Source organism: Etheostoma spectabile, chromosome 4 (genome assembly GCF_008692095.1).
Source record: "Etheostoma spectabile isolate EspeVRDwgs_2016 chromosome 4, UIUC_Espe_1.0, whole genome shotgun sequence".
NCBI classification, from domain to species: Eukaryota; Metazoa; Chordata; class Actinopteri; order Perciformes; family Percidae; genus Etheostoma; species Etheostoma spectabile.
The window spans coordinates 27,705,605-27,731,440 of record NC_045736.1 but is presented as its reverse complement, the minus strand read 5'-3'; the positions used below and the strand labels follow the sequence as shown (position 1 = coordinate 27,731,440).

Below are 25,836 nucleotides of genomic sequence, written 5' to 3'. Positions count from 1 at the left end.
CTATAATGTTGTTCTGTGTGTTATATTGAGATGTATGTTCTGCTGGGGATGAATAAATAATTGAATTAAACTAAATTCAACAAGGCCACCCGGTTTATCCTCCTCCAAGATGAAAACCTTGTATCTAAAACAAAGTGTATGAAATAATAAGAAAAAACATCCTTGTTCAAGTTCAATTTGTTCAATTAAGTCAACAATGGGTATTAGTTAAGCGCACTTCACATGACAGCGGTTTATATGCCTAAAAAACTATATTACCCAGAAAGCTCTGCTGCAGTATAAATAGTAACGAAAGGGGCGTTTCCTCAGTGACATGTGGAGGAGGTAAGAAGCGGATAGTTGCCGAGGACGCATTCAGCTGTCAGAGATAACCGCCGCTCAGCCTGCTCTTACCTGGAGTTTCACTACCATGGACTTAACCGAGGATAGCGCTGTGGAAATTATCCTGTGCTGACCCACTTCTTCACACGTTTCTTTCTCTCTCTCTCTCTCTCTCTCTGTCTTTGACGCCTTCGTTAATTTGTGCCAGGTAAAGTCCTTATTTATCTGTAGTTTTCCTGCCAGGGCATTGTGAGCTGTGAGCATCCCTGTCAAGGAAGTAGCCCACGCGTTCATTTGTTGCTGTTTTGCTGCAGCTCGTGCGACAGAAAAGGAGGCGACTTGACATTTAATTTAGCTAGCAGAAATGTTTGGGTCTCATTTGGCATTTCAGATAAGATAACAGTTCAAATGTGTCACAAAACGCTCTACTAAACAAAATACAAACTCTGTGTAGTCCCAGTTGGTGTGGAACATCGGAATCTGGGTAAATATGACCTAGCTTAATACGGCCCATCGATAATATAGAAATAATCGTCAATTTAATAATGGAAATGTTCATATTGTGTGCTCTCCTCGAATGAGAGCTTTTTGTTTGATGATAGTGCTGCAAATTGAGTTTGTCAAATTTTAAGCTAAAATGATGTAGTGTTTGTTTCCTTGGCAGCAGAAAAAGCTATCTACTTTTTCTCAACCTGACACAGGTAAAGAATAGTGACCTACATGTAAGATGTAGGCTTCACACAGCTAACAATAGCACAATGCACAGTCAAACTTTAGTTTCCTTGGCAAGTATTTTTCATTGCACTTCATGTCATAATAATTATATGCAAGTGTTTTACACACAAATGTTTCCATCTTGAATAAACTAACCAAGCAGTGTATCAGCTCCTATCTTCCATTGTGTTTGCCTTTTAAATGCTTGCTTTAAATTGAAGAAGGCCAAATCCATATTAACATACCACACAGACCAAATTTACAGTAGGGCAAAGATACTATTATTAATATTATTATTATTAGTAGTTGTAGTAGTAGTAGTAGTAGTATTAGTATTATATGTAGTATTATAATAATTCATGCTTAACATACATTATATAGCTTTAAGATTATTGCTGTTTAATTGTTAGTCTTGATCTTATAGTAGGTGGTGCTCTGAGGATGAGCTAAACCCATTTCAGATGGTCTGCACCCTATTGTCCACAACCTCCAGCAGAAGAAAAGGCAATGTCATAAAAGTAGTCCCACAATTATCATAACTGTTGCTGCTTACAAGTTATTCTCAACTTTATCAGTTATGGACAACCTATGTGTGGAACATGGAGCTGTAACAAGGAAATGTTGGGAATGGGAATTTGACTTTGGGTTTAGCATCTTTTTATTAAATATATCACTCAACAACAAAATAGTACTACATACGGCATATCACTCAAAACCGAAAAAGAGGTACTTGCATATAGCCTATAACTCAAAAACAGAAAAAAGAGGGCATTTAAACCAACATTGTGTACTAATTCTTTTTGAGATTTAGCGCCCTACAGTTTTAGTGTACCTCTCTTAAACACTTGTTGTAAATATGGACAGCTGTACACGTGCATTGGTCGGACTACATTACTTATGATCTAAAACTAGCGAGTTGACAACTTTGCCAACACATTCAAACATCAAGCAAGTGCAACAACACAAAACATTAGCATAGAATTCGTACTCGCTCCCCTATATAACACTACACAGAGTGTAATTATGGCTGAATAAATTATGACTAATATACAGAAATTGGATATGTATTACATATAGTAGGTGAGAGAAGATGGTCTGTCTCTGGTTCTGGGTTACAAGTCTGTCTTTTTAACAAAGTGTACTTTTATAATCTGCATTGACAGTCCCTGGACTGGGACACAGGACTGAATTAGTATAAGTGCATGTAGTATTTGTACCCACTAAAGGACTTAAACAACTAATTGATTATTTAAATTGTCATTGGTCAATTTTCCGGTGATTGAGTGAGTTGAATATTTTTTATAGTGGCTCCAAGCGTGTAATCTGAGTGAGCTCCGCTATATGTAGTGATGGCTTTAAAGACCTTTGGTGTCAATCTTTTGCAGGTGTTGTCAACCCTGAGGAACCATGTCGGACAAGATGTCCAGTTTCCTCCATATTGGGGACGTTTGTTCCCTGTATGCAGAGGGCTCCACCAGTGGATTTATCAGCACTTTAGGGTAAGTCTGCTTGTTTGTATGTGTGTTGTCATGACCCCTTCTCTAACTTAACTTCCCTGCTGCAGGATTCCATGTGTGCTTGACAGAGGGACAGAGTTTCAGACAACGTCGTCCTACTGTGCAGAACACACAACTATAAAACAGTTGTAATACAAAACTAATGAAAATTACAAGTGCAACTACAGTTCTGTGAATCCTGGATGAGCGGTAGAGGCAGTGTTAAGTAGCAGTAGGTCAAACTATAAATACGGCAATATATTGTTGTCCTTTTTTAATGCAATACAATAATCGATACGCTGGCGCCACATTAAATGTTTAATGCGTTAAGAGTAAGTTTATCTCATTTGAGAAATGGTTGATTCTGCTGTAGTCATTGCTCTCCTTTCATTGATATTCTGTGCTCAGTTGGTACTCTTGCCTAAAATTACCCTGTCTCTTCCTACTACATGCTGAGCACCATTTATTTAAGCACTTGACGTATTTCCTCCTCCCTAATTCTAGGGAACAAGTTAAGTGTATCTCATTATGTGCTTGACAGTCACAGAATTAACAAAAGACTATAAGAAGATAATAGAAGAGTGAGGGTGATCAGTGATGTAAATGTCCCTGTCCAGCATATCTGACAGCATATTCGACATGCCAGGCTCCATTTTCCAGACTTCATTTTCTTGCATCAAGCCTGTCTCTTTCCTTTTTTTTCTTTCTATTTGTTGCCCCTGGGTGTTTGTTTTTCTTGTCCCTAGGTGTAAAGGATCACAGCATTGGTGTTGCCATCTCCTCCCTCTCATTTTAAGTGCTGCAGTCTTCCTCTTGCCATGTCATAATTGTATTTGCCAATCACCATAGGCAGTGCAGAGCACTCCTCCTTGCCAGCTCTCAGAAACCATGCTCTTTCACAGTTCAGTGTCACACGTCATCTACCATGGCAACAAACGTGTGCACAGCTTTTAAGACTGCCACAATGACCGAGCGTGTTTGTCAAATTTCCCATCTAGTGTTGTTACTGTATGCCTAGTAAGCATTTCTCCCCACCGCTGCTGTGAGGGCTCACTGTTAAAGAGAAGAGCTTAGAGGACGTAACTATAAATAGCATTCTTGTATAAGGTGTTTCATTTGCTGTCAGCAGACTGAATGTGACCCCTGAGAGACGGCCGCAGCCACCTGGACCACTGCTGCTTGCTCAGAGAGGCTAGCACCCAATGTCCTGATGCTAGGAAGATGGGATACTGCCATGATGCTGTATTCCGTAATGCAATGAGGTTTCTTCTTGACCTTAGATACAGATGACCCCTGAAATCCCAGTTCTTTTTTGGACCTTGGCCCATCCGTACATCAGTGTGATCAAGGCCATGGGTCTTCATTCCTGTAGAGGAGACTCTCTCACCATGTGCTTTCTTCCTTCATCATCACAGTGCTCCTGCAGTGCAGCGTATACTGCATGAGCTATAAAAAGATGTAATTGACTGGACTGCCTAGAGCATCCTACTAAAATGTATTAGTTGTGTTGATCTGCTACCTGATGACATTCCCAGGGGTTTCCCCAGAATTCCTGGTTATGATTGAGCTATTTATAAAAAAAAAGAAGTGTTTTTAACAAAAAGTATTTGAAAAGACAAGGTTGAATAATGGTGCTGATGTAGGGTCTTTCAACCAGAACTACAATAGGCCAATGTGGTGAGACAAAGGGAGAACTTGCTTGGACAAGTGTTCTGGGCTGCACAATAAATCAATATCCATACATTTAAATATCTTTCATTACTTTGACCCATTTATTACATGATGGAGCATGCTCATCGTAGCACAGGTATATTTCAGTTTGTCCGTTTCATTTCAGGTACGTTTTGTTTTGCTTTACAGCAAACACTAATAAAACAATACCACTGACATGCCACGTTGACACGGTGAAAAGCTGTTTGCTTTCCCCTTACACACACACACACACACACACACACACACACACACACACACACACACACACACACACACACACACACACACACACACACACACACACACACACACACACACAAGTGTACCTCTGCACTCTTTCAGTGGGTTGCAGAGATTAAGACAGTTTAGTTCAACATACTGAGCTCACGTCATGAAACAGTTACTTCAAAACATTCATGTTGAACATGAGAGCTTCTCTGTGTCTCCAACCTGATGTTTATTGTTGAGTACAGTGAAGTATGTTTTAATGCTGCTTTTCATGTGTAACGAATGAGCTGACTTTTTCACAACAGACATTTTGACTTGCCATAGCAGAAAAAGTGCAGTTGTTAGTAATACTTTTAACAATGGCTCTGTTCCATTTAATTGTCCCATTAAGCCAGGACCAATACCAGGACACTGGAGCTGGCCCATTTAATTGGAATGTAGCCATCAACTCTTTTCTCTATTTTTTATCAATGATATCTCTCTTTTTTCCATAATGTTTTGCACAACTTGATGATACTGTTTTATAAACATCAAAAGCGTCTATCAGAAATTTAAGAGGACCTGCAGTTTGATTTTTTAAATATTTCACAAACTTGGTTGTCAGCTGTAACAAATTACTGCTTGATAAATCCAATACCTATTCAGTGTTACTTAGTGGGAAGCAGAACCTCAACTCCAGATTCAAGTTTTGGGTTTGAACTCGTAATGATGGTAGATCTCTCCAGAAAGTAGGATAGTTTATACTGCCAATGATAAACTACAGTAACATCAGAATGCTTTTAAAACTGATTATTGTCCCCTTAAGTGTCAAATATAATAGACTGCAGACTTATACTAGATTTCTTTTTTTTGTTTATACACACAATTGCCCTATGTTTTGGTACACACTCAGTTGGCTCCCTCTGGATATAAGATGTACATTTCCCTGGACTAAATTATTTTAAAATGCACGCAACTTTAACACTTCTTTGTCCCTTATATGTCTAATTATTCACTAATACACTCTGATCAGGTCATCTTTATGGTCTGCGTTGTGTCTATGGATTTTTTTTTTTTTTAAAGTTACTGTAATAAGTTATCTTTAGATATTCTTTCTTCCATAATTTCTCTTATTTTCAAATGTTTTCACATCTTAAAACAATCCCTATGTTTTCAGTAATGCTGTTCCTTTATTTATGGATTAATCATTCTTTTTCGTTTAGTTGTGTCTAGTCTAAGGTTATGACTCTTCATTTTGTTCTTTTCTCTGTCGTATTTAGTTTTTGTAATTGCTTGCTGGTTGGTTGTTGTTGTTGTTTGTTTGGGACCCCTTGAAAACAAGATGATACATCTCAATGGGTTTATCCTAAGATAATACAATTTCTGAGAATGTTGAATGGAAGATTTTTGAGGGTGTATTGAGTTTTAGTCTATGGAAGTTGGATGTGTCTTATGTAAACTAATCCATTGACTCACCATCATGTTGGCTGTCCCCCCAGGCTTGTGGATGACCGATGTGTGGTACAACCGGACACAGGCGACCTCAACAACCCACCCAAGAAATTCAGGGGTAAGGCCTTAAAATGACTTGCTTCTCACTTAATGATATCTTTATGTCCGCTGCAAGGTATAAGTCAGGACTTTCAGCAACCTAGGTGTAATATATGGCTTGTGCCAAGTATGCAGTTATGTGTCTTTTTGTTTACTTTTTAAATTGACTGCACATGTTTTAGATAATTGCATTACTTTAGGGTTATTTGGATGATTCTATTGTAAATTGTTTGGGGAATTTTGTGTTGCAGTTTGTGTAATGTAAATGTATTCATAATTGTCTCCTAATCTGTTTCTCGGGTTGTTAGATCTTTATTAAAAATGTAATAGTAAAGTAAGTGGCTGTGGTTCTGGGTAGGAGCCCCTTTTTCCCTTCAGAACTGCTTGAATTCTTTGAGACATGTTTTGTTTACAAAATGTTTTGAAATTCTGTAGCGATTTTAGATCATGAATAAATGCTGTGAATTAATGCATTAATGCTGTGAATTAATGCATTCATGCATTAATTCACCCAAAGGTGCTTCACTGTGTAAACATTTGGAGGCGGGCCCCTGGATTGAAATGAAGTCTCTTTTTATGGTCATGTATGGTATGGTTTTATGGTTATATTTGCATATTATCTGGTTGGACAGATGAATTTGAAAAAAAGGGGTTCACTGTATGATTATTTGGTTAGCAACAATGCCACTGCAATGCTGTTGCCTTCAGATATGCTCACATAGAAAGAAAGGGCCTAAGAAAACATTTGGCTCACCATTAAGCGACCAACAGCCATCTGTTTGACGGAAGACAGGGTAGACGCATTAATGTACAGTTTCACTGCATCAGTCACTACAGAAATGGATGATCATCTGACCAGGTGACAACAGTGTATCAAATTGGTTGCCGCTTCAGAGCAAATACATTTCTATACGTGTTGGCAGGTTTCCAAAGAATGTCTTTAGTAAATTAGTTAAGAGTGAAATGACACAACTGCCAATGTCATTTTCATTTACTTGCAACAGAGCAATTTAATTAAATTAAATGTACCTTTCTATACATAGAAACCCATGCAGGGCCTTCTTTAACATGTCCCCTCCATAAATGATGGTCTCTTAAATGTCATCCATGGGGGATAATGATAACCAAGAAGAGGATGATCCACAGACTCACTGACTGTGGAGGACTGTATTCTCTAAGACCTTTGTACCACAACATGGATTCATAGATACATTTGTATATACTGTAGTTTGATATGATGTTACATTTCTTTACAGTTTATTATTATTATTTTTTAAAAACATGATAAAGACTGTTAACTCGTTTTGGTCACAACTTAAGTTAAATTTCTGAATCAGAATTCTGTTGAATTCTATATAACTGAAAATAAATGTCTTAGAAGAAAAGTCGTTTTTGACAGATAAGGGAATTTTGGTAATTTTCAACATGGACCCTTTTTTGCCATGCATTTGTGTCTAACTGACTAATGTGAACAAAAATCTTGGAAATTTAAAGGCTAAATAAGAAAAGTATAAATTTCCCTTGTCCGTTCCGTTGTTGAGATATACTGCATGCCTCCCATGGTTTCCGCCCCCAAATGGTCAAAATTCAGGTCCATTCCCACAAGCAGAAACAACTTCCAGAGCAGAGTTACTGTGCAAGCGTGTTGGCACTCAAGCCTTGCGGCCTTGCTGCTTAGTTTTGTCACGCAGGTGTTATTATTTGCCACTCTCTATGTTGAATGTCGAATGTTCCATGTACAGTGGACACTGTCTTAGCGTAGGTGAATTGGAGGATAGCAACAGATAACTGTTTTTGAGACTGTAGCAGAAAACGTCTGAACTGAGTGGTAATTGTTGAGGCCGTATTTAGTATTTTTGTTGGGATTTAATTGGATCGCAGTATATTCTAAGGTGTTTAAAATACACTTTTTTAATATAACACTCAACACACATCACAGAACTGACTGCACTCCATGGATTGGTGATTCGTCTGAGGCAGTTGTATGAATTGGTCTGTTGTGACAGTTTGTCAGCATGTGCCCTGTCCATATGATTGTGCGGTTCCAGTGAGTATGCACTGCTCGTTGGTTCACAGCAGGTGCAGAGTAAGGCTGTTTATTGGACACTACCATGGCTGCCAGACCAAAAGACAACCTTTGTGTTTGAACAGTACAGTGTGTCCTGCTGGAGCATGATCAATAGAGTTATAAACAGCATTATATTCTCACCAAGGTTGAATCATTTCTTTGTTCAGTCAAATTGATCAGATGATCTATCTCACAGAATTTGCTTTACGCTTAACACCTTAAGTTAACCATAAAGTAGCTTCTTTTTTTCTTTTTCCTTTTTTAACTAAGCCAACAGATTAAATTTAGGAAAAATGAAGGTAGCCTAATGCACTGTGGAGCAGTGCGGGGTAGATGACACACACACACAAAATCTCTCTTTACCTTTTGAAGTAACTGAGTCACCACTGCACACTCCACTGTAAAGGTGGGCCATATAAGGTTTCATGCAAGAGTGTATTCCCAAATCTTTTTTTTTTTCCAGGAATATTCCCATTGAGATTCAGAATCTATTTTACTAGGCCAAGACAGCAGCATAAAGAGTTTCACGTAAAAGAACAGACAACAGACTTAAAACAAAAAACAAGAAATTACATCAAACAATTAATCACATTAGCTGTGTTCAGTAACAGGATATGTACATTGAGTGGTCTTTTAAAATTTTCCATGCCACTAAAATTATAGTCTTGACCAAAAAGAGTGGTTTGCACTTTTTGTGTGTTTAATAAACACACAATAAACACGGCATCCTGGTCTGAACCTTTTGAGAAAGGTAATACTGTTGTATGGGTTTAAACACAACACTGACTTTCAATTTGGGGATGCAAATACACAACTTCACTTGTCGGTTTCTAACTGAGCTATTCAAATCATATTTAAAGTTGTGGTTTCACACCATAAAACGGCAGTAACAGCAGAGCAACCCGTGATAAACTAAGTGTGCTATTTTCACCTTAAGTCAACCCATGCAAATGCAAGTGGAAAAAGTAGAACTTGTTAGACAATGTATGCAACACCAAATAATTATAATACTGACCGAACACTAATGCAGGGCACTTAAAACTAAGTGCATCCCATTTTTGTATCAACAAAGAGGATTTCTACTTATCAAGGAAACCAAAAGGACCTGCCCAACACTCTATTTTTTCTCTGTAATTTCTTTTTGATGAGTTTTGACATATTGGTTTAGCAAGAGATCACATTTTGTGCAAGGAATGCAAAAAACAAAAGCAGCTGTGAACTTCACTTGCTACAGCGACAAGTTGTAAGGCTAGATCTACTTTCAGATCAGTCATGCGTCTAGTTTTGTACACAATGCTGCTAATACATGTAATGTAATATTTTCTTCTTAGAAACAAAACAGATCATTGCTGATGGGAAGTTTACCATAACAAAATGAATACAAATAAAGTAGTATAATTGAAAAGTAGATCACGTGGGAAAAACTAGCTACCATGAAATTCATGTTTCCTTTACTTAAAGGAAGTGACTGTTACAGTGAGATGCCTGGGAGCCAGTCAGTAAACTACAACTGTCAACTACAAAACTGAGATAGCAAACTGAAAAAAAAGTAAACCACAATCTTTCAACTCAAAGTCAAACTACAATCAACGACACGACTACATTCATCGTCTCAAAGATGGAGAAGAGTTTTCATTTCATTTACTATACAGGAAAGTTAAAAGTAACGTTAATTTAAAATATAAATGGGCCTGTTTTATTTGTTATTTGTGTGACAGCCTCTGTGCTGATAGAATGAAAAAAATATCTCATACTGTACCAGGCCTTTTTCACAATGGACAAATTGACTTGTCAAACAGAGGTATGATTTGTACCATTCAATGATAAGAATTTATTGACATCCATCTATGTAAAGTGTAGTACAGTACATAGAGAAACAAAATTGTGTTTCCCTGGTCCCCGGTGCAAAACAAAAGATTGAACATTATGTGCAAACAACAAGATACAAAAACAAGTTAGAAACTGCGTCCATTGTTTACTCATGTACTACTCCAAATGTAATACACCTGTTGTCAATGACAGGTCTAGAGACACAGCTGTAATTTTCACATCCATAAAATGTGACACAATATATTGTGGCTTGTAAGCAGAAAGTAGTGTACATCCCATGGACGATACTTTTTTTCACTCCATGGTGGAAAAAGTCACTATATAGAAGATATTCATAATTCATACAATTGAATTAAAGGTGCTCTAAGCAATGTCACGCATGTTTTAGGCTACAACATTTGTTGTCACATACAGCAAACCTCTACTCAATATCCGTTAGCTGCCTGTCCTCAGAAAACCCTGTAAAAGACGCGGTCTCTGCAGACAGCCCAGGGTCTACAAATGGCAACAATGAAACCTACACAAACAGTGTTCCAGCATTTCAGCCAATAACCGACAGGAAGGATTTGGGGTTCGGGGTTAGTGCGAGGAAGCACAGAAGGGAGGGGGAAGGGATGGCATGAGGAGGAGGAGGAGGAGGGAGGGGCGAGCTAGTCTCGTTTTGTTGGAAAATACTTTTAACGTCAACAAGAAGTAATGTCACCCAACATTGCTTAGAGCACCTTTTAATGATATACAGTAGTCACAGCCCTTAACTTTGTGCTAGATAGTCTTACTACAGGGTTTGGCGTCAGAAGAAAATGGGATTGTATGCCCTTGTACATTTTTTTTAGCAGTTAAAACTAGGGGTGCATGATATATCAACTTAAAATCGCAGTATCACGTTGCGCAGTGTTATGTCAAAAGTGTCACAATAAGTATGCAATGTATTTTTGATTTTGTGGAGCGCTGTGTCCTGTCCTTTGACTGTGTGGCTTAGTTGTGTTTGATTTAGAGCACACTAGAAACGCTAAAATGATCATTTTTCACTGGTTAGTCACCGGGCCACTTGCACATGTTAGTGCACGTCAGCGTATGGGGCCACTACGTGACAAACCCCATGGAGCGTACCATGTGACGTGTGTGCATATTTCAACAGAGTGAGAGTGTAAATAAAGAAGTTGATAGAGAAAACTAAACAAATCATGAGTAGATGATACTATCCCATAAAAACCCTGTTGCAGTTAATACGCCAGAGCTAGCCAAACAAGCCTTGCTAGCGATTGTTTTTGCTAGTGGCACAAAGTACGACAACAACTCAAAGGGACGTACCAAAATCATCAATGCTATAAGATATTCTTTAGCCAAAGATATGATGCCCATCCATACAGAGGATGAAAAAGGCTTCAAGAAGCTTCTGAATGAACTAGACAAATGGTACCAAATCCCACCCCGCAGCTATTTTTTTTTACAGGTGGCTATCCCACAACTTTATAAAAGACTGGGCAGGCAGAGTTTGGGGTCACATAGATTAAATATTTTTCATTCATAAACGACCTGTGGTCTACCCACACTACGGAGCCGTATATAAGTCTCACTGTGCACTACATTGTTATGAATCTAAGAATATTATAAATTTGTTACAATGCGTTTTCCTGTAACTTTTGTAATTTTACACATTTAAAAAGTCAAAATTAATATCGGTATCGCAATATTCATAATCTATATTGCAAAATCAAATTTGCAACCCTAGTTTAAACCAACTACTGCAGCATAACTGTACTGAAAAATGAACTGCGTTTGGCACTTCTGAGTGTTGTAACAGTACATTTATTAAGTGCTGTAAACTTACGCTCTGCCGAATACTTACCTTCCCATTACGTTCACATACGTCCCAGTTTTGTTTTCTATTTTTCTCCATTATTCCAATTGCTCATTTCTGCCAGGCAGATGTTCTCCCAGTGCCCCATTTCTCCATTGGTCCTTGGCCTCCTCTCTTCTTGTCCTCCACCCCATGCCCATGATCGCCATCCCCTGGAGATTGTGTTGGCCGCATTTCAGATGGAGGCAGCCACAGTGGCTATTTTTACTGTGGTTTTAGCTCATTGGGTCCCCTGTTCAGTACCAGTTAGCGTATAGTTATGCTGTATGTGTATGAAGACTAAATGTCTTGAGTGAGTTTTGGTTGTTAAAATGTGCAGGAATGAATAAGGGTGTTACGTTTTGGCAGGAAATTTGGACCGACGGTGGGTGGAATGTCTGAAAGCATCAACAGTGGAAATGAGGTGACCCAGTATCTGTCCCGGTTAATCTATAAAGTAATTGTTGGTGTTGTTGAGTAGCTGAACTTAATCAAAGATGTTGCCATCTTTAATATTAAATGATGTATTAATTTATTTGGTATCAAATTATTAAGAACATAATGATGTATCAAACCATTGATTTGTGAAAATATTTACACATTTACACATTAGTGAACACAAGAAGAAGCAATTCAGTATTTAACCCATGTGAAACTTAGTAACTTAGTAGTTACAGAAATCAATTTTCAGCTTTAATTATAAACGTGAGGAAACTAGATACAGATAGCAGTCGGTTATATGTTGGTCTCAAGGTTTACCAGTTTACTAGTAAATGCAACATTGTGTCCCGTCTGTGTTGTGTTCCAGACAACAGCAGTGACCAGTCCTAGTTGGTGCTAGTTAGTTTCTGTTAGCTCACAGAGCTTTAGGGCGCTAGTTAGTGTCTGTTAGCTCACAGGGCTTTAGGGCGCTAGTTAGTGTCTGTTAGCTCACAGGGCTTTAAGGCGCTAGTTAGTGTCTGTTAGCTCACAGGGCTTTAAGGCGCTAGTAGTGTCTGTTAGTCAAAGGGCTTTGGGCGTAGTAGTGTCTGTTAGCCACAGGGCTTTAAGGCGCTAGTTAGTGTCTGTTAGCTACACGGGCTTTAAGGCGTAGTTAGTGTCTGTTAGCTCACAGGGCTTTAGGGCGCTAGTTAGTGTCTGTTAGCTCACAGGGCTTTAAGGCGCTAGTTAGTGTCTGTTAGCTCACAGGGCTTTAGGGCGCTAGTTAGTGTCTGTTAGCTCACAGGGCTTTAGGGCTTTAGTAATAGCGTGTGAGACGGAGCCTGCTGGACCTGGCTGAGAGATGTGACCCATGGCCAGAATATCATAGTTCATAAAAATGCAGTGCAGTGACGATACAGACATTTCATACACACGACCTGTGTAACTCCACTGACCCGCCGTTCGACCCACGCTGGACCCATTCATAATGAATCAGCCGTCACTCTGTGAGTAGCCTAGCATACGTCCATCGTACTCCCTCTCTCTCCCTAGCTCTTTTAATCAGTTATTGTTGAAAACAAGTGAAGAAGCTTTTATCAGAGATACATAAAAAAAAAAATCTTATGCTAATTATTTCTATAGCTAGTTTTCATTTACATGTGTTGCAGCTGTATGTCGCAAGAATGTAGCATAATATGGATGTGAAAGCAGTTATAAAAAGCCTATGTGACAATAACATGTTTTGGTTGAAATCCACAAATAATCGCGATAATTAATTGTGATCACAATATTGATCAAAATAATCGTGATTTTCATTTTGGCCATAATCGGGCAGCCCTACTTGGCCCACCAGATCTGCACCATTTCATGCCCTATTTTCCCATCAAAGGGATGAGTAGAATATTTTAGCCATAAGAATGCACAAGAGGAGAGGGTTCACAGAGGATTCAAAATTACAAAGGTTTATGCTGTGGAGAGCATGACCATACTCGGCAAGTTTCAATGCATTATTATATTTTTACATTTCGTGTGTACAAGTGGACATGTTTGCCTAACTAGAGGAGACATGGAAACATGGGTTTACTCCACATATCCATCCACAACAAAATTCGTAGCAACGTGGCTTGACACAACATAGTTGTAGTAGTTGTCAAAACTGGCTGATGATTTTGATGTCTTTTTTTTTGCTGTTACTTAAATTACCAAAATGTTGCTGTTGTCTTTTGAGTTGCGTCTCGTTAAGATGTAGTCAGGCAGTCTAGTATTTGTTGAGAAAAACGTATACTAAATGATACAGTTTGGCTCTTTACCTTACTCTTCTTGTCTTCTTTCCCCAGACTGCCTTTTCAAACTATGTCCAATGAACAGATACTCAGCACAGAAACAGTTCTGGAAGGCAGCAAAACCTGGAGGCAACAGCACCACTGACACAGTCCTCCTCACCAAACTCCATGCAAGTGTCCTTTTCACCTTAACTTATCTGCTCTTTGATTTTAGTCATGGTAAAAATAATAGATTAGTGTATTAGTGACAAAAAATACACCCTTGTATTTATGTGACATGTGTATGTTGGATGATTCTTTCCAGAAATAGTATTGAATGCCCTCTATTCTCTGTGTTATAGCATGCTGCTGACCTGGAGAAGAAGCAGAATGAGTCTGAAAACCGCAAGCTCCTGGGATCAGTTATCCAGTATGGAAATGTCATTCAGGTGTGTTCAGGAACCTATCAGATAAGATGTTTTTGGTTAACTTATCTGCAGCAACATTTAGCTTATTATACGACACTATGTGCTTGATAATATTGACTATAATTCTGTTTTAATCAGAAGAGAAGAGTTTTAAATAGTTGCTACAGCACAAAGGTGTGCTATAACGTCGGTTGTAATGCCATATCTTGCTTTGCTCATTGCCCAGGAATAGTTTGGACACAGGTATGAGATCATCTGAAACTATGAATGAACATGCATTCCTGCCCTATGATGTACACGTGTGAGAAAGTACAGGATGTTCTAGAGCAGAATGTCCTTAGTATTTTTAACAATACTAACTAATACAGAGAGGTGCACTTTTGCGTTTTGCATGCTTTGAGTCTAATCTGCAGTGCAAACTTACTGGTTCTAACATCATATGTTGTGTTGTTTGATCGAGTTAAGTTGTTTGTTGGCCCAAAATATATGCAGAGTTTAAATGATTCTTACTTACTGACCTTTTATCTATGCAATGGTGTTTCTGTTTTGCCTACAGTTGCTGCACTTGAAAAGCAATAAATACCTGACAGTAAACAAGCGTCTACCTGCATTGTTGGAAAAGAATGCCATGCGAGTGACTCTGGACTCAGCGGGAAATGAGGGTTCCTGGTTCTACATCCAGCCGTTCTACAAGCTGCGATCCCTGGGAGACAGTGTGGGTAGAGCGGGGTGTGGGATTTAAGTTAATTCTGATTAGTTGGAGACGGTAAGGATGTATTTTTAGACTTTTCATAGGGTTTGAAAACAAGTCACATGAACTTCCATGTGGCTTTTTAAAAAAACTTTTTTTATAAAACAATGAATTAAAGATTAGAAGACAATTAGCCCAATCTGAGTACCAGGTCTGGCTGCAATGTGCTCTTCCCTTTGTTTACATGGAAAAAAATATATGTTTATATATATCTGTGGTTCTGCTGCATTGATTTGAACCCTTGAAAAAAATAAAATATTGATTGTGAATCTGACAATGCTATAGGTGTGCAATGTTGAATTGGTGGGATAGTCTTTTAAGGATGAGAGATCTGGTACTATAGATATAGCATACACCACATGGACTAAACCTTTGCTGATTATGCTGCAATTCCTGCTAGTGTCTGATGGAATTTTTGTCAAGTTATTAAAGTGTAATTGGTTACACTTTATTAAGGTCTTTGGGGAAATGTGTTGCCTGTAATTGAGGCATTCAATGTACAAGAGCCGGGGACCAACTCCAGTTTTGAGACTTGTCTTGGTTAAGGCACAGCGGAAAGAGAGTCTACATGCTATGTATTAATTTTGTAAATACATACAAGTTTCCTTTAGAGGTCCAAATGTGCACTTCTTAGATGGAATAATTTCACAGAATATCTACTGGTTATTTTTAACCTCACATGCTAAAATAAGGACTAAAATAAGTGTTTAGTTTAAAAACTTTTCTCACATTAATAGAAAGTAGTAAAGTATATATTTTCAGTTGGTTCCAGCTCACAATGAATCACTTCAAAGAGTTGATCTTAAAGTGTGTGCACTCTGGTGTGAGCAAGCACAAATGCTGTAAGTTACTGTTATTATTGGACCAACATTTTTTTTTATTGATGCTTGCTGCTGACATATTCGTTTGTAGTTAGTGAGTGATGCATAGGGTCAGGGATACAACAGAGCTAGTCTGAGCCTGTCCTTTCACAAACAAGATGGTCTACAACTCCCCCTAGTGGTTATCTGGAGGCTAGTATGAATTAGTCTATTTCCATGACAATCCACTTCCAAGATTGGTTGGTTGTTGTTGAAAATTCCTCCAGATTTTCGTAATATCGTTGGGATCCCTTTCAAAGCAATTTAATGGATATAAACACTGACAGACAGGGTTAGGTGTGTTCAGGAACCTATCAAATAAGGTGTTTTTGGTTAACTTATCTTCAGCAACATTTAGCTTATTATACAACACAATGTGCTTGATAATATTGACTATATTTTTGTTTTAATCAGAAGAGAAGAGTTTTAAATAGTTGCTACAGCATGAATGTGTGCTATTCCAAGATTGGTTGGTTGGTTGTTGAAAATTCCTCCAGATTTTACATTTTTCCGCCGGATATCCGTTACCTTTTGGATTTATGAGGACTACGGTTAACTGCTCCTCAGATCTCTGTAGGGTAAATCCAGACAGCTAGCTAGACTATCTGTCCAATCTGAGTTTTTGTTGCTACTAAATTAAAACTAAAACAACTTTTGAATTTACACATGTTCCACCAAAACAAGTTCCTTCCGAGGCTATTTTGCAGCGGCTTTTCCCAGTGCTTAGCGCCGCCCATGACGATTGTGATTTGTCTACTGATATACTTTTGATTTGCATTTAAATGGAGTGCTCATTCCCACACAGTGGCCCTCAGAGCAGCAGTGTTTTCACCTTGTTTCAAGAATTTCTACTGCCCTTCACTGAAATCTGTAATTAAACATGTTGATTGAAAAGGACACAGTTTCCTTTTGATTTTATTGAATGTAGCTAAACTAAAAACTTATTTGAATACAGTATGTTCTGTGTATTTATATTGCTTCTGTAGGTGGTGATTGGAGACAAAGTGGTCCTTAACCCTGTAAATGCGGGTCAGCCTCTACATGCTAGCAGCCACCAGTTAGTTGACAACCCAGGATGCAATGAGGTACTGTACATAAATGCTTGCCATACAGGGGTGCACTGTAAATAAGAAAAAAGATGGATTGCACATTTGTTATCCATTATAGTGGAATATGAAAAGCCTGCATTATACTGTATAAAATCTTTTACATTTCTCTGGTTTGTTCACTCACTTCTCCCCTCTTCCTGACAGGTCAATTCTGTAAATTGCAACACGAGTTGGAAAGTTGTTCTGTTCATGAAATGGAGTGACAACAAAGAAACAATACTCAAAGGGGTAGGTACCCTCATGTTTTTTATGACATCAACTTACAGTATTTTCAAAAAAATAGCTTTGTGAAACACACCTTGATTAACTGGCTACAAAGCAGACATTAGAACAGGTTTTTTTTTTTTTTTAAAGATTATTTTTTGGGCATTTTTAGGCCTTTAATGAACAGGACAGGTGAAGTTTGTGAAAGGGGAGAGAGAGGGGGAGTGACATGCAGCAAAGGGCCGCAGGCCGGATTAGAACCCGGGCCGGCTGCGTCGAGGAGTAAACCTCTAAACATGGGCACCCGCTCTACCAACTGAGCTATCTGGGTGCCCTTAGAACAGGTTTTAACATTTAAAACAAAGTGGTTAAGATACATTGAATCAAAATCTGCAAGATAATAGAAACATCATGAAATTTGTTTTTAAATAATGTTTTTTTTTAATCTGTAAATCGGTGTGTGTGTGTGTGTGTGTGTGTGTGTGTGTGTGTGTGTGTGTGTGTGTGTGTGTGTGTGTGTGTGTGTGTGTGTGTGTGTGTGTGTGTGTGTGTGTGTGTGTGTGTGTGTTGTGTGTGTGTGTGTGTGTGTGTGTGTGTGTGTGTGTGTGTGTGTAATGGCAGGGTGATGTAGTCCGGTTGTTCCATGCAGAGCAGGAGAAGTTCCTCACTTGTGACGACCACAGAAAGAAGCAGTATGTTTTTCTTAGAACAACCGGCCGGCAGTCTGCCACTTCTGCCACCAGCAGCAAAGCGCTGTGGGAAGTAGAGGTTAGTGTAACACATTCTCCAGATAAAAGCTTTGGTGTATTCCTGTTATTGTCTTTTTACCAACTAGATGACTGATGTCTTGTTTTAAAAAACAACAACAACACTGTTAACCATAGTAGAGATATAGCACACAGTTCTCTATGTTGCTTTAGTGCAATAGTAATAATCAATGCTGAGATAACCCAGATTGTGCAGCCTTGTATCAGTCTGACATTAGACTAATTCATGCCTTCCTTACCATATCATTTGCTATTGCCAGGTGGTCCACCATGACCCATGTAGGGGAGGTGCAGGCTACTGGAACAGCTTGTTCAGGTTTAAACACTTGGCCACAGGGTGGTATTTGGCTGCTGAGGTGGGTGAGGTGTGTGTCAACTTCTTTACCGTTTAATCTCACACTGTTAAAATGCTGTACCTGAGTACTGTTAATTGCATTTCATAGAGTTTGTACCTGACATAATAGTTTAAAGACAAAGAACATTAACTGTAACGATAACTATAAATCTATAGTTTTAAATATCGTTCTAACGTCAGTGGGTGGCAGAATCCACACCACAACTATAACGACGACAGTGGAGAACAGTATCGTTGGGATCCCTTTCAAAGCAATTTGATGGATAGAAACACTGACAGACAATCAGAATCTATCTGAGTTTACAACATGACATGGTGGAGAGAGACAAAGTGCAGAGATTTGTTTCACACAGGTGTTCAGTGGCGTGACGTGACTTTTACCCTTGGCAGGGCTACGATGAATCTTGTGTTTAAGATGTTATTATTATCTGAGAATAATAATTCTCAGCATTCTCAGCATTATCATAACTTCTCGGAGAAGGCAGTGGTGGCGGTGTCCCAGGGACCACCGTCAGACTTTTTTCGGTTCATAAAATGCATCCAAATTCATAAATATGTACGACAAAACTACAGACATTCCTGTAATCTTACATTGCAACGTCTGCTGTGTCAGTGTATGATGAATTATTATCAGCTGCAGTGTGCAGTGCATGCTTAACGTCGCTGTTTTGCAAAATATTATCACTCAGCTGTGTGGATGCTCACATCGTTATAGTTATAGTTATAGTTATTGTTCTTGGTGTGGACAGACCTTTAGTCAGTTGTACTATGAGTAATCTGACATGGTTGGTCTAGAGCCGTGTGGCGACTGTGTAGACATACTGGTTAATTGGATGCCCTGGTGCGGTGACCACAATTTAAAGTAGATATTTAACATGCAAGTGTGTTTCCCAGGTGAATCCAGACTTTGAGGAGGAGAGTGCTGAGCAACGGTCCTCGGTAAGACATAATCTCTTCTCCTCTGAGTGCTTAGCAACGTCATGCTGGTTGCTCTACTTCTATTGATCTAATCTGCTCAATTATGTGCTGGATCTTTGCTCTCTACTCTAGGTGGTGGACTTTACACCCTTTAATTTCCAGGTACTGTCATAAAATCTTTATTTGGCTGCAGCAACCTAGCAGAAAAATCATTTTCATGTCTGCGCATACCGTCTTTGCTGCTTTGTTGTCCAATTTATCTCTCGGCACCCTTAATTATCAACTCTTTTCCTCTAATCAAATTTGTCAACTTGCATCTAGGTTGTGTGTGCCTTCATTTTAGTACCAGTAGATCACCACATGGTGTCACCATGGCATCATCTCAGCTGATATGTCTCAATGAAAACCACAACTAGGTGGCAAAGTTGTACAAACCATTCTGACACTAACAGAGATGTTGTGTGTGTATCTGTAGTTCTCAACTACGTGCCAACAGGGGCCCAACAGTCTGTAGTGATGGCTGAAGTATATTTTCACTGGTTTGCACTACTTCAGAGTGAGAGCTAATGTTTGAATCCAGCTTCAGAGGTGACAAATAGGTTAAGTGAAAAAAATACATACACCTTGGCCTCATCATGGTTGAGTATTGAGAGCGTGGCCTTATATATTTTGTGAACTTCACAAAAGCTTTGCTCTCTCTCACTGAATGTTTTCTTTCTCTAGCTGGATGCAGATAATGAAGCTTTACGAGGTCGTCTGCGAGCTCCGCAGGAGAAGATAATGTATACGTTGGTGCCAGTTCCGGACGGCATGGACATCTCCTCCATCTTTGAGCTGGACCCTACCACTCTAAGAGGCGGGGACTCCATGGTGCCCAGGTACAATGTATAGTAAACCCACACAGCAAACATACAGTATTTCTTCTGGAAGGCATAGATTAATTTAAAATTAGCATAACATTCAAATATTTCAGAGGTAGAGCATGACCTCTAAGGATTCAAACATGATGATCTTCTTTCCTCTACTTCTAACTACAGAGGGCAAAACATGTTGGTTAGTTTATGTAAAATTGCTGTTAAATACGTGCACCAGTGTACAAACATGCCAGAGACTTCTAAGAAGTGATGCTTAATATCAGAGACAATGTCAGAGAACTTCAAGACTACAGCAAAATTGCATCAGTAAAGATTTGACTCATGTGTAGAGTTGAAGGGGAATTTCTGGCACTATTAGGAAGGCAGTTTCTGAGGTGATGAGTTAGTTTGGTTTTGCAATTACAGACAAGTACTCTTTGTTATGTATGGTCTGCAATGCCTTGGTTACCAGCTGCTTGTTCTGGTCAATTATTGATTTGACATTCAAATAAGAGATTCTTCCGTGGGGTTTAAGTGAGCAAATTATTTTTGTGTGTCTTGGTGTGCGTGAATGTCAATTTACAGAAAACCATTGCAATCACTGAAAGTAGGGTTGAGAAACTACATTTCAAAATTTCATGTAAGACCCTTTAGCTCATTTCTGAGCTAAAACCACAAACACAACATCTGGCAAAATGTTTCTGGCAGAAATCTGCTAATTACTCAGGTTAGTTCAAAATAGTGTCATACTAAATTATATATTTGATTTGACAATGGTAAAACTCACAGTTGTACTTAGTAAGAAAATGATGTGGGGACTTGTGAATAAAAGCACTTTTTGTCATGTGTCGGTTGACCTGTGTACCTCTATTTATAGGGTGACTGACTGTAAAGTTGTAATGTGACTCTTTATTTGTTCCTCTATTCTAGTTGAAAGTATTGTGTTTGAGGGAATGTGTAGTTCTAAAATTTCAATGGTACACTTGTCTGTGTCACCACACATCAGATAAAAACAGAGGCTCTACACCTTGTGTCAAAGCCTTCATTGTGTCCCGTAGGCACATGCGTGCCTGCCTGCTGCACCCTACTACTTTTAGCTCCTCCCTCTCCTACCTGAAATAACCCTGTCCCTCAAACTTTAGCCAGGGGACAAATTAATCTCTTGCAGAACCAGTACACAAAGGTAAGCCTGTTAGCTTCAGTAGGCGTTTACGTAATGCCTGCCAAGAATATGGCTATGGCTGCTGTATTTCCTGAATGCCTAACAACACACACACACACACACACACACACACCTACCTACTCTTACACATGTGCAGCTGGTATGAAAGACGTAGTTGGCTCAGACTTTACTATGTGTGAAGGTTAAGTGCTTAATGGAGTTGAGATGATACTTTAAATGTCACTGCTGGCTAATCCGTAATGCTACACACTGTGCTGAGGAAGCCATCGTAAGCAGTCTCTTGCTTACTTTGGAGTTTTGTTTATATACAATGCTTCTTGGTTCTGAATAGCAAGGATTGAAACTAATCTACCAATATACACTGTCCCACCTTGCCACATTATTAGGTGCACAAATCTAATGCAATAAATCCTACCTTTGATCATAATCTTCCGTTTTTATTGGTAATGTTTCAGAGAGGTGTTGATTTATGATCATACTATTATCGTTTATGAGACCCTAGAAAAAGGTGGTGGGGTTTTGGACTGTGTTAAAATATTGTGTCTACTTAATGAATGTAAATTGGATACATCATGTTCTGGTTACTGTATTGGTGTTGAAAATACAGTAAATCACACAAACACACACACTCACACACACAGTTCCGATACACAGACCGTTACATTAATGTTTGAAAACCAGCAGCTGATTTAATGGACCTGAACTCTAAACAAACTAATATTTTCTCACTGGAGAGTTTAAGAAAGCAGCATAGTTGACAGGTAGTGATTTGATGTTCTACAACAGTGGGTTTTGAGGGCATTTTGGCTTTATTACATTTTTTTTCAATTGCTAAACAACAGTGGGCACAACTGAAGCTACTCAAACTACAGTCGGCACTACCAACAGTCACCTGAGCTAAACAGTTCACACCTCCTGCAAGACTCATCCCAAGCAACACAACTCTTAACACACGTCTGACAACAGGCTCGTGAATGTGGTATTTACATTGCTTTCATGTCCATTACTTTCTGAAAAACAGTAAGAACGTAGTTTTACTATTGTATTGATATAGTTTTTTCACTTTTTTTATAGCTGTGTGTGTATATAATCTCAGACATCTGACCTGGACATGTTGGTATTTTTGGTCTTTTATTTGTTTCTTTCAAACGGATAATTGTTTCATTCTTTTTTGGTGTTTGTATTAAAAAAACACTTTCTGAGCTTTCTCTGTATAAATACTGTGTATGTTCACTAACTAGTCTGGAACAAGACGCCTGCTTAGGCTTTCAGCTAAATGTTGTAATCAGCAGTGTTTAATAGGCGCCAGACTGAAATCTATTCTGTTTTGAATGTGTGGTTAACAGTTTGGTGAGCAGTGTGTTAGCATTTGAACAACATGCTGTACATCCACAGTGTTGTGCAGGTTGTGGTTAAGCCATGGCATAAGTGTGTAGAGTTTTGAAAATTGCGTTCAAGCAATGAAAAAGGAACTAGAGTCTGGTCCACATGAACTGTTGCTGTACAGACTGTAGTAAGAGTTTAGCACATGCTACTCCAGTTGTGCCCACTGTCATCTAGCAATCAAATAAAACTGCAAATAGGTCCCAGTAGACACACAGACACAAGATGGTGAGGAAAAGAAAGAAAGGAAGGGTGGTGGGGCTTACGGCATGTTAGAATTGACCGTTCCGATGTTCCTCTCTACGTTTATACTACGTCTATACATATTCATTTGTTCCTGGTATGGTGCTGGAGAAAAGCCCTTTGGATCAAAACAATTAAAGTGTTTAATTGTCTGTTAGATTATAAGATGTCTTGTGTGCTCAGTTTATATTTATTAAATTATATTTTATTTTTTATATTATATTAGAGTGGCTCTAGCGGAAAGCTCATGGTCTGTCTAAAATGAAAAATCATTGGAGCAACACTGCTTAATGAGCCTGTCAAACCTCCTAACATTTGTCTTCTGATTAGTCCCGCACAAACACAGCTCCGATAAGAACATCTAAGAAAACAGTGACTCACGAAAGGAAAACATAGATGGGTAGCCATGCTAGTCAAGGCATATCCACTGGTCAAAAGTTAAACAAGTCAAAAGGACACTTTGATAGGACCAATGGCCAATCCGGTTCTTACAGGAATCAAACATGTAACTTCTCAGTCAGATTTTTCAAGCAGTATGAAGCAGTTCTTTTGCCCTGCAGCTTAATTCATTATTTTATCATCTCAAAAAATTGCCTCTTTTTATACTCTTTTTTTAAATTATTTATTTATTAATTTTTTTCTTTCCTCTTAGGAGCTCCTATGTGAGGCTAAGACACTTGTGCACCAACACATGGGTTCACAGCACCAACAACCCCATTGACAAAGAGGAGGAGAAACCTGTTATGTTGAGGGTGAGTAGCTGACGCCTAGATCAAGATGTACTGCACGACTGAGGTTTTCTAAACAGATACACTAAAAAATATATATATATATTTTTTTTTTTCAGATTGGAACATCAGCAGTAAAAGAGGACAAGGAAGCTTTTGCCATTGTCCCAGTGCCACCAGCAGAAGTGCGTGATTTGGACTTTGCCAATGACGCGAGTAAAGTGCTGGCGTCAATCGCTGGCAAGCTTGAAAAGGGCACTATTACTCAAAATGAAAGAAGGTAAGTGGGGGGGGGGGGGGGGGGGGATATAGTGTTTCTATACATACACATTCTATACATTTGGAAATATCGAATAAAAGAACTCCCAGAAATCGCTAGCTACAAGTAGCTACTACATTTCTAAAAGAAATTCAGTTTTTATAAAGAGGTCTGTAATGTTTTAGTGTTTTGTGTTTCACTTGTATACTTTCATGTGTACACGCTTCAGGTTTGTCACCAAGCTGCTGGAGGATCTAGTTTTCTTTGTGGTGGACATCCCCAACAGTGGGCAGGATGTTTTGGAGATCATGGTTAACAAACCCAACAGAGAAAGACAGAAACTCATGAGAGAGCAAAATATCCTGAAGCAGGTTTGTCTTTTACTGTACTGATTTAAAGTTTATGATTAACTACATTTTCAGGTGTTACAATTCTCCATTTCAGATTTTCAAACTCCTCCAAGCCCCTTTCACAGACAGTGGCGATGGTCCCATGCTGCGACTGGAGGAGCTTGGAGACCAGCGCCACGCTCCGTTTAGACATATTTGCAGGCTTTGCTACAGAGTGTTACGACATTCTCAGCAGGATTACAGGAAGAACCAGGTAGGTGGACCCAACAACATCCCTCTGACCCCTAATACTTTGGCCTTCTCTTTGCAGTAAATCATCCCGTGTCCTCGTCTTTACAGGAATACATAGCCAAACAATTCCGCTTCATGCAGAAGCAGATAGGATATGATGTGTTGGCAGAAGACACAATAACAGCTCTGCTCCATAACAACCGGAAGCTGCTGGAGAAACATATCACTGCTGCTGAGATAGACACATTTGTGACTCTAGTGAGGAAGAACCGGGAGCCGAGGTGAGGCTCACAGGAAGGGGCAGGCCCTGGCTGGTCTCTTAAACTGGCATAGAAAGTGGCTGTGGCCAGTTTGGGTCAGATTTGTTTGTATAACAGTTCCTGAGGAATGTAAATCTATGTAAATGTGTGCAGAGGAGTATGAGTGGAACTGCTTGTGCATGACCTTGGCACCGCAAATCATTTGCTGACCGTGTGTGCTTGGGTTGTGTCCTATCATGTACTGATATGTGAATCAGGCTGGTCCAGAAGCTGGGACAAAGGACGGCCTCACAGTTTGAACTGTTATTGTCCTGAGAACAAAAAAAAGCATTAGTATTTACCCTAGGTTCTGACATAGGTTGTAATATAATCTGAATTGACCATGCATATCTCTTAACCCCACTAATAGCTATGAAGAATAAGTGAAAAATGTAATTTATTGTAATATGTTCCCAGGTTTCTGGACTACCTCTCAGATCTCTGCGTGTCGATGCACAAGTCCATCCCTGTGACACAGGAGCTCATCTGCAATGCAGTACTGGACCCTACCAATGCTGACATTCTCATCGAAACCAAGTAAGCTTCTCATTTTTCTTCATTATTAGAATTTTTGCTAAACTGAAATGAGCTTTTAGAAATAACATTTCTGCTGTTCACCAGATTGGTCCTGTCGAGGTTTGAGATTGAGACAACAACGATTGAAGATACTCCAGTGGAGGCAGAGGATGAAGAGGAGGTCTGGCTGTTCTGGAAAGACAATTGTAAGGAGATCCGGAGTAAGAGTGTCCGGGAGTTGGCTCAGGATGCAAAGGAGGGTCAGAAAGATGACCTGGAGGTGGTCAGCTACTACAGGTGAGATATCTTTGATTATACACAAAACATATACACTGTTGTAAAATCCTGTTAGACTTATTCAAACATGAATCTGAAGGAAGTGTTTGTTAAAGTAAGGTGATGTAGTGCAGTAGAATCCAAAACAACCACATGTCTGGTTCAAATAAACTTGGAATTTAAAGTTTGAAGTGCAATT

At 39.0% G+C, this 25,836-nt stretch overlaps 1 protein-coding gene across 23 annotated transcripts in view; it reads left to right on the top strand.

Moving 5' to 3' along the window:
* Window positions 1–323: 323 nt before the first annotated feature.
* Window positions 324–25,836, top strand: part of itpr1b (inositol 1,4,5-trisphosphate receptor, type 1b) — an 88,221-nt gene continuing 62,708 nt past the window's right edge. For 15 of the 23 annotated variants that reach the window (XM_032512604.1, XM_032512602.1, XM_032512596.1 and 12 more), the window contains exons 1-20: window positions 324–529; window positions 2,421–2,534; window positions 5,951–6,021; window positions 13,999–14,114; window positions 14,286–14,372; window positions 14,908–15,066; window positions 16,949–17,047; window positions 17,216–17,299; window positions 17,897–18,043; window positions 18,303–18,407; window positions 19,292–19,336; window positions 19,448–19,477; window positions 20,039–20,193; window positions 23,631–23,730; window positions 23,826–23,986; window positions 24,195–24,336; window positions 24,410–24,568; window positions 24,655–24,827; window positions 25,263–25,382; window positions 25,467–25,658. In XM_032512604.1, coding sequence (XP_032368495.1) covers window positions 2,443–2,534; window positions 5,951–6,021; window positions 13,999–14,114; window positions 14,286–14,372; window positions 14,908–15,066; window positions 16,949–17,047; window positions 17,216–17,299; window positions 17,897–18,043; window positions 18,303–18,407; window positions 19,292–19,336; window positions 19,448–19,477; window positions 20,039–20,193; window positions 23,631–23,730; window positions 23,826–23,986; window positions 24,195–24,336; window positions 24,410–24,568; window positions 24,655–24,827; window positions 25,263–25,382; window positions 25,467–25,658 — 2,237 coding nt within the window. In that variant the 5' untranslated portion in view covers window positions 324–529; window positions 2,421–2,442. The remainder of the gene's footprint in view (window positions 530–2,420; window positions 2,535–5,950; window positions 6,022–13,998; window positions 14,115–14,285; window positions 14,373–14,907; window positions 15,067–16,948; window positions 17,048–17,215; window positions 17,300–17,896; window positions 18,044–18,302; window positions 18,408–19,291; window positions 19,337–19,447; window positions 19,478–20,038; window positions 20,194–23,630; window positions 23,731–23,825; window positions 23,987–24,194; window positions 24,337–24,409; window positions 24,569–24,654; window positions 24,828–25,262; window positions 25,383–25,466; window positions 25,659–25,836) is intronic. The other 8 variants (XM_032512606.1, XM_032512603.1, XM_032512608.1 and 5 more) reach the window with 1 other exon arrangement.